The sequence below is a fragment of the Pristis pectinata genome, chromosome 7 (assembly GCF_009764475.1).
Source record: "Pristis pectinata isolate sPriPec2 chromosome 7, sPriPec2.1.pri, whole genome shotgun sequence".
Classification (NCBI taxonomy): Eukaryota; Metazoa; Chordata; class Chondrichthyes; order Rhinopristiformes; family Pristidae; genus Pristis; species Pristis pectinata.
Window position 1 is genome coordinate 20,847,037 of NC_067411.1, and position 13,845 is coordinate 20,860,881.

General features: G+C 42.7%; 1 protein-coding gene across 5 annotated transcripts in view; it reads left to right on the forward strand.

Annotated features, from left to right (window-relative positions):
* Nucleotides 1-2,391: 2,391 nt before the first annotated feature.
* Nucleotides 2,392-13,845, forward strand: part of LOC127572370 (neurolysin, mitochondrial-like) — a 41,185-nt gene continuing 29,731 nt past the window's right edge. The window contains exons 1-3 of one of the 5 annotated variants that reach the window (XM_052019547.1): nucleotides 2,392-2,438; nucleotides 9,803-9,933; nucleotides 10,486-10,705. In XM_052019547.1, the coding sequence (XP_051875507.1) occupies nucleotides 9,925-9,933; nucleotides 10,486-10,705 (229 nt within the window). In that variant the 5' untranslated portion in view covers nucleotides 2,392-2,438; nucleotides 9,803-9,924. Of the gene's footprint in view, nucleotides 2,512-4,276; nucleotides 4,297-9,802; nucleotides 9,934-10,463; nucleotides 10,706-13,845 lie in introns of those variants that run through there. The other 4 variants (XM_052019550.1, XM_052019551.1, XM_052019552.1 and 1 more) reach the window with 4 other exon arrangements.

Consider the following 13,845-nt stretch of genomic DNA (forward strand, 5'->3'; position numbering starts at 1 on the left):
CACAGTCATCGTTAGGAAAGGCCAGGTGATGCAAATTTCAAAGCTTTATAAATACCCTGACTCCTCAAACCTTGTCCCAACAATCAGCAGCCATGGGCTCCTCTAAGCAGCTGCCTAGCACTCTGAAAATTAAAATAAATGATGCCCACAAAGCAGGAGAAGGCTATAAGAAGATAGCAAAGTGGTTTCAGGTAGCTGTTTCCTCAGTTTGTAATGTAATTAAGAAATGGCAGTTAACAAGAAAGGTGGAGGTCAAGTTGAGGTCTGGAAGACCAGGAAAACTTTCCGAGAGAACTGCGCGTAGGATTGCTAGAAAGGCAAATCAAAACCCCCGTTTGACCGCAAAAGACCTTCAGGAAGATTTAGCAGACCCTGGAGTGGTGGTGCACCGTTCTACTGTGCAGTGACACCTGCACAAGTATGAACTTCATGGAAGAGTCATCAGAAGAAAACTTTTCCTGCATCCTCACCAAAATTCAGCATCATAAGTTTGCAAAGGAACATCTAAACAAGCCTGAAGTATTTTGGAAACAAGTCCTGTGGACTGATGAAGTTAAAATAGAACTTTTTGGCCACAATGAGCAAAGGTATGTTTGGAGAAAAAAGGATGCAGAATTTCATGAAAAGAATACCTCTCCAACTGTTAAGCACGGGGATGGATCGATCATGCTTTGGGCTTGTGTTGCAGCCAGTGGCACAGGGAACATTTCACTGGTAGAGGGAAGAATGAATTCAATTAAATACCAGCAAATTCTGGAAGCAAACATCACATCATCTGTCAAAAAGCTGAAGGTGAAAAGAGGTTGGCTTCTACAACAGGATAACTATTCTAAACATACCTCAATCCACAATGGACTACCTCAAGAGGCACAAGCTGAAGGTTTTTCCATGGCCCTCAGTCCCCTGACCTAAACATCATCGAAAACCTGTGGATAGACCTCAAAAGAGCAGTGCATGCAAAACGGCCCAAGAATCTTACAGGACTAGAAGCCTTTTGCAAGGAAGAATGGGTGAAAATCCCCCAAACAAGAATTGAAAGACTCTTAGCTGGCTACAGTAAGCATTTACAAGCTGTGATACTTGCCAAAGGGGGTGTTACTAAGTACTGACCATGCAGGGTGTCCAAACTTTTGTTTCAGGCCTTTTTTCTTTTTTGTTATTTTGAAACTGTAAAAGATGGAAATAAAAAAGTAATCTTGCTTAAAATATTAAAGAAATGTGTCATCTTTAACTTTATGCCTTTTGGAAATCAGGTCATCTTTTACTTGCTTAGCTATTCACAGTAACAGAAATTTTGACCAGGAGTGCCCAAACTTTTGCACGCCACTGTAAGTAAACAAGCATCATAATAAGTGTTAAGAACGGTGAGGTTAATTGGCATTCATTGGTTATTGCAACTGTTAGGAGGACAGAATTTGGACAATTTTTCGCTATATATGTTGCCTGGTTTTAGAAGAGGGAGTAATACTAGGTGGAACTATGACAATGGTCAGAGGAGTGAGAGTTATCAGGCAAATGAGTGAGCATGAATACTTTAAAAAGCGAGAAGGCTCGCCAAAGTTGCAATTGAAGGCCCAGAGTAAATAACGTAGATGAGATGGAATAACACGGGCTGTCTATCCTTCATCAACAGACAGTCCATGCTCAAGTGACCCCACCCCCGAGGCAGCATTTCGTGCCTCCCAGTACTCTTAGTGATTGATATTCATCTACTGCCGCTGCTCTGAGCATGGTCGGTATTGATAAACCATTGGCAACAAATAAGATGCTGGATGAAAACTCAGCAGGTCAGGCAGCATCCGTGGAGGGTAATAGACAGTCGACGTTTCGGGTCGAGACCCTTCATCTGGACTGCGTCGACTGTCCATTTCCCTCCATAGATGCTGCCTGACCCGCTGGGTTTTCCTCCAGCGTCTTGTTTGTTGCTCCAGCTTCCAGCATCTGCAGTCCCCTTGTGTCTTGATTGACCATTATATATGGCTATTGCCGCTGGGTTTTCCTCCAGCGTCTTGTTTGTAGCTCCAGCTTCCAGCATCTGCAGTCCCCTTGTGTCTTGATTGACCATTATATATGGCTATTGCCGCTGGGTTTTCCTCCAGCGTCTTGTTTGTAGCTCCAGCTTCCAGCATCTGCAGTCCCCTTGTGTCTTGATTGACCATTATATATGGCTATTGCCCTGCGGCTCCAATGTTTCTATCTGAGCACAGTAAACAACTCAGTGCATTCCTCCGCCTGCACCATGACTGAAGAAGGAAGCCCAGCGCTGCCTGCCGAGAATCCCTTTGCTCAGCAGGTGGCTCTCTCCGCTTGAGGTTGGTGCTTCCTTGCTGCTGGCTGCCGACTCGCGATAGTTCGAGCTTGGGGGACGTCACCGTTGCGTGGCGTCAGCACACTGCCGCCGCCCGCTGGAGGAGGGAGCCGCTGCTCTGAACCAGGGGGTGAGTACGGTGTAGCTGCTCGGACGTTAACTTGTGCTGCAGCATTCATTTCATTGCCGGGCTGTTGGTGGGGGTAAGCATGCCCATGACGTTTCTGCATAACATGAGCGTTTTAATGACTCGGGAGAAGGAAGTGTCTTAATGCAAAACGGTCTGAAACTTTTGCCCTGTGTCACGTTGTCATTGATTGGTGACCATTGCTAAAAGGTGCACGTTACGGTGCAGAGCCCAGAACAGCCGCACAGAAGCAGGAACTACTATCTTTTTGTGGCTTACGAAGCAATGATTAAAAGTTAGTATTCCTGTGCGACAACAGTGACCACACTTCGGAATTATTTCAATGACCTCAGATCATGAAAGGTGCTGAATGATTCAGTGTTGTTTTCTTGGCCATAGAGATTCTGACTGTTATCTACGGGGAGGAATTTAGAATTTGTTTGAAAGTAACCAGTGTAAACAAAATGTACCCAACTCCTCAAATTCAGGCAAGTTTCCAGGAAAAATCTATCTATGACGGAAAAAACTCAAGGAGAATGATCTGAAAGGGAGTGAGGTCTTAAGGGTCTTGAAGAAGAGTCAAAATGGAATGGTTCTAGTTAGGAAGACAATTTCAGACAATGGAGCTTCTGTAACTCGAGGCAAGAATACCAGATGGACCAAGATGAGCAAGAGGACCATTTCCATTATAACTGCTAGGCAAGGGTCAGTTCATTGTGATTCACCAGTCATTTGAGTAGGTATTTACTGTGTGCTTCATTTTGCAAATCCTCATGATTTTGTTTATCGTTGAGACATCCAATGAGAGAATTTAAAAAAAGATGAATCAGAACATGCCATTGCAATCTTAGTCCAAATATGAATAAAGGAGTTTAATTCCAGAGTGAAGGAGGGAAAGGTTGCCACTGGCATCATTTAAACAACCGTGGTCTCAAGCAGCCCTGGTCAAATTGAAGTCATTGTTTTCCCTGGATTCCCACAGCATTGACTGCAGTCATACCAAGACTGAAAGAAGAAAGTCATGGTTGAAAAAGGTCCCAAAGCATCACTGCAGGAGATCCATGGGGCAATTCCCCATCTACTTTTGTTTTATTAATGACTTTCCCTCTAAGATCTAAGATATCTTTAATAGTCACATCTACATCGAAACACACAGTGAAATGCATCTTTTACGTAAAGTGTTCTGAGGGCAGCCCGCAAGTGTAGCCACACTTTCGGTGCCGACGTAGCACGCCCACAACTTCCTAACCAGTACATCTTTGAAATGTGGGAGGAAACTGGAGCACCCAGAGGAAACCCACGCAGTCACAGAGAGAACATACAAACTCCTAAGATCCTTAGATCTAAGGACAGAATTCAGTTCCATTCATTGATCTTTAAATAATAAGATGGTGGAACATTCCCACATGTAACATGGGCTTATAAATGCCAAGTTGTGACCATCTACAATAGAAAATGCTGGAAACACTCATCAGGTCAAACCACATCTGATGAAAGAGAAGCAAAGTTAAATTTTCAGGTTAAAGACCATTGTCAGACACACTGTACTGTCATTAAATCACTCAGCATTCAACATCCTGGGGGTCACCATTGACTGGAAACCGAAATGGAGCAGTCACATAAATATGGCTGTGAAAGCAGGTCAGAGACCATGTTTTTTGTAGCGAGTGATTCATGACCCCTTCCTGTCCCAAACCTTTCCACCATTTACAATGCACAAGTGAGAAACATGATGGAAAACACGAGAGAAACAAAGGATTGCAGATGCTGGAATCTAGATGAAGAACACACATGATGGAAAACACTCTATTGGTGAACGAATACAGATGCAACCACAAACAACACAACTTGAGATAAAGAAGTAAGTTTGGCTGGCACCCAATCCATCAACTCCAACCACTGGTGCCTGTAGTGTGCTATCATTAAATCACTCTGCATCAACATGCTGGGGTTACCAGTGACAAGAAACCTAAATGGAGCAGCCACATAAAGAGAGCTGTAAGAGCAGACCAGAGACTCTGTATTCTGTACAAGTAATTCATGTCCCCCTCCTCTCTTGCGCTCCAAACCATTCCACCATTGTCAAGAATGTGATGGAAAACTCCCAACTTGGTTGAATGAATACAGTCACAACCACAAATAACTCAACATAATCCACAAGGCAGTCAGTTTGGCTAGCACCCCATCAACCATTCCTGTTTACTGGTGCCTTTAGTGTGCATCATCAGCAAAATGTACTGCAACAACTTGCCAAGCTTTCTTCAACAGCAGCTGCTGAACCCACAACCTCTATTGGCTTGAAGGACAAAAGGCAGCAGGCAGATGTGCACCCCAGTGCCTGCAGTTTTGAGTCTCTCAGTATCCTGGCTTGCTAAATATAAAATTCCTAGAACCCTCTGCATTTATCCAAAGCACTGATTAAACTCTGAGAATGCTTTGCATCTTCATAAATGATTGGAATGGAGAGAACATGAAAAGAATTATACCTCGCTCCTCATTTGCTGGTTAACTCTGTGAAGGCCTCTTTCAACTAAACATTTGCTCCTGAACTCTGAATTCTCAGAAAACTTACTTACATGTCCTTTAATCAGCAGAAGTTGCTACCTTCTTTGAAGATTTCCCTTGACAGTGTTCAGAAGCACCGAAACATTATCATTATTTCCAATTCACAGTTTCCAAACTGATTTTGTGTAAAGGAGTATTTGTTTCATAAAAGTACATTGAATAGCATTGTTGTAATGAGCAGAGGTTTAGGTTTGGCAACTTTGTTGCTTTTCATCTAGCAAACTTCTCTTGGATCACTCCAGATTCATTTTTGTAGCCAAAAATATGGGATAACTTTCAAAAAGCTTTCTCTGTTAAAGTTTGTGATTCGTACAAGTTTTTCTCACCTTTTTGAAACCCAAACCTGAGATTCATAAGGTCACAAGAAAATAGGAAAAGGAATAGAGCACCCTGCCCCTCAAGCCTGCCCCACTATTCAATATATTCACGGCTAATCTATGCTGGCCTCAATTCCTCTTCTGCGCCAATTCCCCATAGCCCTCAGTTCCTTAATTTTCCAAGTATTTATGTATCTCCACCTCAAATACTTCTCATGATTTAGCCTCCAGCACCCACTGGGATGGAAAATTCCGGACAATCTCTATCCTCTGAGAGAAAAAAATTCTATGCACCTCAGTCTTAAATGACTGGCCCCTTGTCTTGTAATTATGTCGCCTTGTTGAGATATTTCTACTTGTGGCAGAACCACATCATCTACTCTTATCAAGTCCCCATAGGATCTTGTATGTTTGAATGAGGTCACCTTCATTCTTCTCAACTCCAAGGACTGCAGACCTAAACTGTTTTGACTGTCTTGATTGGACAACCCTCTCATTCTAAGAATTAGCCTGGTGAATCTCCTTTGAGCTGCCTCCAATGCTATTATATCCTTCTTTAGGTAGGGGGACTAAAACTGTGTTTACTGTTCCAGGTAGGACCTCACCAATATGCTGTTCAATTTGAACAAAATCCCCCTATTTTAAAACTCTATCCCCTTCACAATAAAGGTCAAAATTCCATTTGGATTCTTAGCTACTTGTTGGACTGCTTGCTAACATTTTGTGATTCATGCAATAGAACCCCAAGATCCGTCTCTGCTCATTTGCAGTCTCTCTCTATTTCCATAATAATCTTCCTTTTGATACGTCTTAAGGATCTGAATGATCTCACACTTCCCCATATTAAACATCATCTGCCAATCACTTAATCTACTTCTATCCCATCACAGAATCACAATATTAACAAACATGCCCTTCCACTTATTTTTGTGTCATTGGCAAACTTAGAAACCTTGCATTCCGTTCCCTCCCCAGGTCATTAATGTAAATTGTAAATAATTGAGGGCCAAAAACCAATCCCTGGGGTTCTCCACTAGTTGTGTCACCCCTGCCGAAAAATGACTAATTTATTATAGCTTGATTTCTTCTACATGATTATTTCTGTGTGATAGCCAGTATTCAATCGATACCAATGCACTTCCTCCAATAGCTCAGGCTCTTCATTTATCCTCCAGCCTCTTATGTATTGTCATACAAGGCTTGCAAATGTCTTTTGGAAATCTAGGTACCATACATCTACAGGTTCCCTTCTAAGATAAGATAAGATACCTTTATTAGTCACATGTACATCGAAACACACAGTGAAAGAAACCTTTTGCGTAGTGATTTGAGGGGCAGCCTGCAAGTGTCGCCACGCTTCTGGCGCCAACATAGCATGCTCACAACTTCCTAACGCATACGTCTTTGGAATGTGGGAGGAAATCAGAGCACCTAGAGGAAACCCCCGCGGACACGGGGAGAATGTACAAACTCCTTACAGACAGTGGCCAGATTTGAACCCGGGTCGCTGGCGCTGTAAAGCGTTACGCTAACTGCTACACTACCGTGCCTGCCCTATTAACTCACCCTGTCACATCCTCAAAGAGTTCAAGTAAATTTGTCAAACATTTATCTTTCTTAAAAACCAAGTTGACTGAGTTTGATTATATGCACTTATTTCCCCTTTGATTATTGACTCTAGCATCTTGCCAAAAATAGACGTTAAACTAACTGGCCTACAGTTCCCTGCCTTCTGTCTTCCCTTTTTAAACAAGGTACTCACATTGGCTGTTTTCCAGTCTTCTGGTACCCTCCCGCAATTTAATGAGTTTTGAAACCAATGAGTCCACTATCCCTGCAACTGCTTCATATAAACCCTTGTGTACAAGCCATTGGGTTCGGGTGACTTGTCTTCCTTCAGCCCTGTGAGTTTCTCTAATGCTTTATCCCTTGTGACTGGGATATCTAGTTTCCTCCCTGTTATTTAAAATTAGCCCATCTGTTATCTCAGGGATATTTGTAATGTCTTCCACTGTGAAGACTAATACAAAAAAATGATATCCACCATTTTTGTTTCCTGTTATTAATTTCCAGTTTCATTTTCTAGAGGGCCCACCTGTATCTTAGCTGCCCCTTCCTGTTATACATCCTTAGAAACTTTTACCATTTATTTTGATATTCCATTCTCTCAAAATCAATTTTCACCCTTCTTGTTAGGCTTTCAAAGCTGGAATCTAAAAAAAATCTTCCCAGGCTTCTGGTCTACAAATCACTATCCTTCACTTCCTTTGTAAACCACAGATTGTCAATCTTTCTCATAGATTCCTTCTTTCTAATTGAGATAAATTCCTATTGAGTGTCATGGATCAACCATTTGATTATCTGCCACTGTTCATCTACTGACCTGTCTCTTAGCTTATTTCGTGGTCCACCTTGGAGAACTCCACCTTCATACCATTATAATTGCCCTTATTTAAGTTGAAAACTGTGGTTGTGGCCCTGTGATGTTCCCCCTCAAATTGCATCTGGAATTCTATCATTTTGCGGTCACTAACTCCTTGGGGATCTTTAATCATAAGACCTCTTATTAATCTTCCCTCATTGAATATGACCAAATCTAAAATAGCCTGTTCCAGGCCAGGTTCCATAACATGCTGCTGTAAGAAGCAACCCCTGACGCATTCCATAAATCCTTCTTCTGCGATACACTTGCTAGTTTTGTTCAACCAATCATTGATGTAGGTTAAAGTCTCCCTTGATAATTGCAGTTTCCTTTAAACATACCCGAGATATTTCCCCATTTATACAACACCCTGTTGAGAGGTTACATTTTGGGGGCCACCCATGTCTTCTTTCCCCTGCTATTCGTGATTTCAACCCAAACCACATTGCCTTTAAATCATGACTCAGCACTGTTCTGATACCTTCCTCGATTAACAATGCTACTCTGGCTTCTTTTCCATTTTGGAACATTGCATAACCTGGAATATTAAGCATCTAGTCCTGATCACCCTGCAGCCACGTCTCTGTAATAGCTATTAGATCATACTCCTGTGTTGCTGTCTGTGCCATCAACAAATGCTACTTGCATTCAAATGAAGACCATTAAACTTTGATTTTATTTTTACAGTTTTACCAACTCTGGACTTGCTCTGTGCTGCATACTTTGGTTTACATTTTCTGCCCCAGCCTGTCACACTTTGCTTGTCAATTTCAATCCCATTGTCCTGTGCCACTGCGCTCCCATTTCCTCTTGATTCATCAAACATCCCGTTCTTGGAGCCCCTCACCCCCCCCTCACCCCCGCTCCCTCATCACACCCACTCCCTCCTCAACCCTCCTCTCCTCACCTTCCCCCATTCTCCCCCCCCATTCTTCCCTTTAGTATAAAATCTTATCTACTTCCCTATTTTTACAATTCACCAGGACACTGCTCCCAACATGGTTTAAGTGAAGCCCGTCCCGATGGAACAGCTCTCTTCCTTCTTGATACTGGTGTCAGTGTCAGATGAATTGGAACCCATTTTTATCACACCAAGCTTTGAGTCACATATTTCCTCTAGTCCTGTTTATCCTTTGCTAATTTGCATGTGGCTCAGTAAATAACCCAGAGATTATCAGCTTTATGTTTCTGCTTTTTAATTTTGCCCTGAGCTCCTCATAATCCCCAAGCAGGAGCTCCTTCCTTGTCCTACCTATATCGTTATTGCCTACATGGACCATGACAAAGGGATCCTCCCCTGCTGTTCCAAATTCTTCTCCAGCCCAGAAGAGATGTCCTTAACGCTAGCACCAGACTGACTACTGTCAAGTCATAGAGCTATACAGCATGGAACCAGGCCCTTTGACCCAACTCATCGATGCTGACCAGTCTGCCTAACTGAGCTCGTCCCATTTGCCTGCATTTGGCCCATATCTCTCTAAACCTTTCTGTCTTGGCTGCAGAGAACAGTGTCCCACTAGCTATGCTACTCCTGTGACTACAGCACTTCTCTTTTCTTCCCCTCACTTCCCCACACAGGGAGGATGTTGGACAAGGTGAGGGCTGAAGCTCATTGAACTATCCTTATCAGTCACACCGTTCTGTCCCTGACTATTCATCAATTTAGAGGTAGTTAATTTAAGGGGCGTGACAGCCTCTTGGATTACCATGTCCAGGTAATCGTCCCCATCTCTGATGTCACAGTTTTTGAAGATCAGACTCCAGTTTATCAGTGCTGAACCAAAGGTCCTTGAGCAGTCAACACTTGCTGTAAATATGGTCGCTGCTCATCACAATGAGTCCATCAATTCCCACATATTGCAACTGCAACACATCACTTCTGTTCGAATTAATTAGATGTATTTATTAGTTTAATTAGTTTGTGTTAGATTTCACTACTTTAAATGCCCAAACCTTGTCCACACATATGTACCCCAGTTTAAAAAACTTGACCAATTAGAATAGACAGAAAAAAATAAAAGAAAAAATGCACCTATCTTCGACTTGCTTTCCTGTGACCTCAGGCACTGGCACTCACAATCAGGAAGATACAGTGAGCAACAAACAATCTGTAGGAGGAACTCTGCGGGTTGAGCAGCATCTGTGGAAGGAAGGGAATTGTCGACGTTTCGGGTTGAAACCCTGCATGAGGACTGTGAGTACTTTTTCTACTTTAGGCTGAATTCTCTGAGCAGGTTAGTGTTTCTTTTAACTTATTTTGCTGTCTCTAAGTTCAGGAGTTAAGACAATCACATGACCTGTCACAATTGATCTGGTCACTTGGTCTCCTGTGCAGCCACTACACTGCAGTCTGGAGTAACTGCTCGAATTGATGTTGCTTTTGAGCAGTTTGATAACAATGGCCAATTGTAATGGCTGCTAATTTGGTATGATTGTCGAAATTGGCACCAAACTTTATTTTAGCCTTGAAGATTGAAGGAATCGACCTCATTGTGGAGTACACTTATCCACTGAAGAGCATTGCTTTATATGAAGCTATCTCCTCAGGTTAAAATTAAAAAGTAACAGGAGTCCACTATGATTAATGTTCTGTGTCCATAATGTTCTTTATGGACAATTTTATGCTATCAATTCAAATCTTTATGGCACAATGTGTGAATTATTATTACAAAATCTTTGTCAATGTGAAAAGTTTATTGATTTATTTAAAGTGTCTATTTGCAGTTCTTCTCTACGTTAACTTCAGGGGCAGAAGTTGTTCTTGACTCTGAAACAATTTCAAAAAAAATTAATGGACATCAATAAGTTGCGATGGGATTTGACAGCAGATCAAGTCAAGACTCGGACAGACGCTCTCATTCATAGAACCCTGCAAGTGTATGACAGTGTTGGAACATTAGAAATCGGAGAAGTCACATATGAAAACACATTAAAGGTCTTAGCAGACGTGGAGAGTGAATATGTTGGTAAGTTGTCAGCCAGAAAATGAAATCAGAGTGTTGATTTGAGTTTCTTTGCTTAAGGAGTTGTGAGTCTGTGGCACACATTAATGAAGAAGGCTGTGTGTGCTCAGCTACTGTATTCAAGATAGCATATATAACTTACTGGTGTAATGCCATCATAAGGTTGGACAACTTGTGCATTCTATCTCCAAGTGGGCATAGCTCTGAGTATCTTTCACTTGGTCCACTGCAGATTAACTGAAAAGCAGATGGGGTGGGGCACACTACCAATGTCCTGCTCCTCAGGGTGGGTGTTATTGGAAGCAACACTAAATGAGGATTTTTGAAAGAGAGGTTAGAGGCATGGAACAGGGTGACTGCTTTGAGGAGGAGTTGCTATCAGAGATGTAAAAGAGAAACCAAGGTGAGATTTGGTGAAAAGAACCACTTTGGTCGTTTGTTGTGGCAAGCAGAAAACATCGCCAGGGTATAAAGTGAGTAAGAATAAGCCATTTGGCCCTTTGAGCCTGCTCCATTATTCAATAAGCTCATGACTGATCTTCAACTTCACCTTCATTGCCTCCATGCCTAAAAATCCATCAGCCTCTATCTCAAATATACTCAACTCAGCATTCATAACACTCCAAGGAAGAGAATTCCAAAAGCTCTCAACCCTCTGAGTGAAGAAATGTCTCCTCATTTGAGGTCTGATGAGCTGATCTCACATTCTGTGTCTCCTAACTCCAGATTCCCTAGTGTGGGGTAATATCCTTCCAGCAGCCAAGAATTTTATTTTTAATGAACTTATCCATCTGAGTTTGAAGCACAAAATGGTCTTTGTAGAACAATTCCCACTCACCCTGGAAGTCAGTCTAATGGGTCTTTGCTGCATTGGGGCAGCTACTGGAGAGAGGAAAGAAAAATCAACATTGAGTTCAATAAGTATCTCCAACATAGAGAAACAAAGGACTGCAGATGCCTGAATCTAGATGAAAAACACGATGATGCTGGAGGAACTCAGCAGCCCAGGCAGCATCCGTGGAGGAAAGCAGGTGGTCAATGTTTTGGGTCAGGACCCTTCTTCAGGACTGAAGATAGGAAAAGGGGAAGCCCAATATATAGGAGGGAAAAGCAGAGCAGGGATAGGTGGACAAAAGAGAGGAGGCGGGGTGGGCACAGGGTGGTGATAGATGCTGGTAAGAGATAGTGATAGGCAGGTGCAAGGGAGGAGGGGAGAGCAGATCCACTGGGGGATGGGTCAAAGGTAAGAGAGGAAAAAAACAGCTAGGAAAGGGAAGAAGAGAAGCATGGTGATGGGTTGTGGGGAAGGGGGGTGGGGATTACCTAAAGTGGGAGAATTCAATATTCACGTTGTTAGGCTGCAAGGTTCCAAGATGGAAAATGAGGTGCTGTTCTTCCAGTTTGCCCTTGGAATTCTCCTGGCAGTGGAGGAGGCCGAGGACTGTCATATCAGTGATAGTGTGAGAGGGGGAGTTGAAGTAACTGGCAACGGGAAGATGCAGGTCGCAGTTAAGGACAGAATGCAGGTGTTTTGCGAAACGGTCACTTAGTCTGCGTTTGGTCTCACCGATGTAGAGGAGGCCACACTTGGAGCACTGAATGCAGTAGATGATATCAAGGGAGGTGCAGGTGAATCTCTGTCTCACCTGAAAGGACTCTTTGGGTCCCTGGATGGAGGTGGTGTAGGGGCAGGTGTTGCACCTATGGCGGGGGCAGTGGAAAGTTCCCGGGGTGGGAGCTGGGTGGGGGGGGGGGGGTGGTTTGGAGGAGTGAACAAGGGAGTCGCGGAGAGAGCAGTCCCTGCGAAAGGCAGAAAGGGGTGGGGAGGGGAAGATATGCTTGGTGGTGGGGTCCCATTGGAAATGGCAGAAGTCGCGGAGAATGATCTGTTGGATACGTAGGCTGGTGGGATGAAATGTGAGGACAAGGGAGACCCTATCCCTGTTGGGTCTGGGAGGGGTGGGGGTGAGAGTGGAGGTGCAGGAAATCGCAGAGGTACAGGTGCGAGCTCTCTCCACCACCACGTCCTTGCAAGAGACGTGGGAAGAGCTGTAACTGAGGTAGCTGTGGGCATCAGTGGGTTTGTAGAGGATGTCAGTGGATAAGGAATCTCCTGAGATGGAGAGGGATGGATCATGGAAGGAGAGAGAGGTGTCAGAGATAGCCCAAGTGAATTGCTGGGTGAAAATTAGTGGCAAAATTTATGAAACTCCAACATTTTCTGGGTTTTTTTCATGTTTTCTCTGAATCTATATTTATTCTGCCCAATTATTATATGATCTTTTAAGTGCCTTTTTCCAAATATCCAATTAATAATTTCCAGCTTTTACCCTACTACTGTTGTCAGTCTAACTGACCTATAAATGGCCTAAATAATCACTTGTCATTTTTTATCCTTCTCCAGGATCTTCAAGGATAACCTTCTGTATTGTTCCTTTTTAAAACTAATTTTCCAACTATTTGGACCTTGGAACCCTTTGGTTCCAGCATTAAAGTTTGGAGGAATGCCTTTCGAGTGACCACACTGTTTTGTATGAGGTGCCATTTATGGGTTTTGACTATCCTTTGTGCACATTTTTAGAGATGGAATTTGTCTCAAGCACAACCTGATTCCCAGAAGTTATTGTTCCCTTGGATGAAATTTGGATAAATTGAGCAATTGATTAATCTATCCAGGATTATGCATATCCTTCTCCCAACATTTAAGAACAATTGTCCCTATCAATCCTTGTAAAACAAATATTACAACATTTTACCACAGCTAAGAATTATATGAATTGCTTATAATAGCAACAAACCATCCCTGTGTAATATTGTCAACAGTTTCCTTTTCAAGACTGCCTACTTATGCAATTGTCCATGCTTTCTGAAGATTCCTGGACTTAGTTTCCTCCTTCATTCTTTGTTAAACTATAGGTTCCATAACCTAAGTGCATGTTTAAAATTGCACCTCTCCAGGAAGTTCTTGATTTTTTGTCTGATGTTTCCACTGGTAACTTTGTAAACTGTTTGTTCATCAAAGTCATTGCAATTATGGTACCTCCTGTGGCTAGTTGGGATGACGACAGGAGGCAAAATACAGTTCCTTTTGAAGAATTTTTATTTGAATAATGTGGAAGAAAAAACAATTGCACATTTATTAA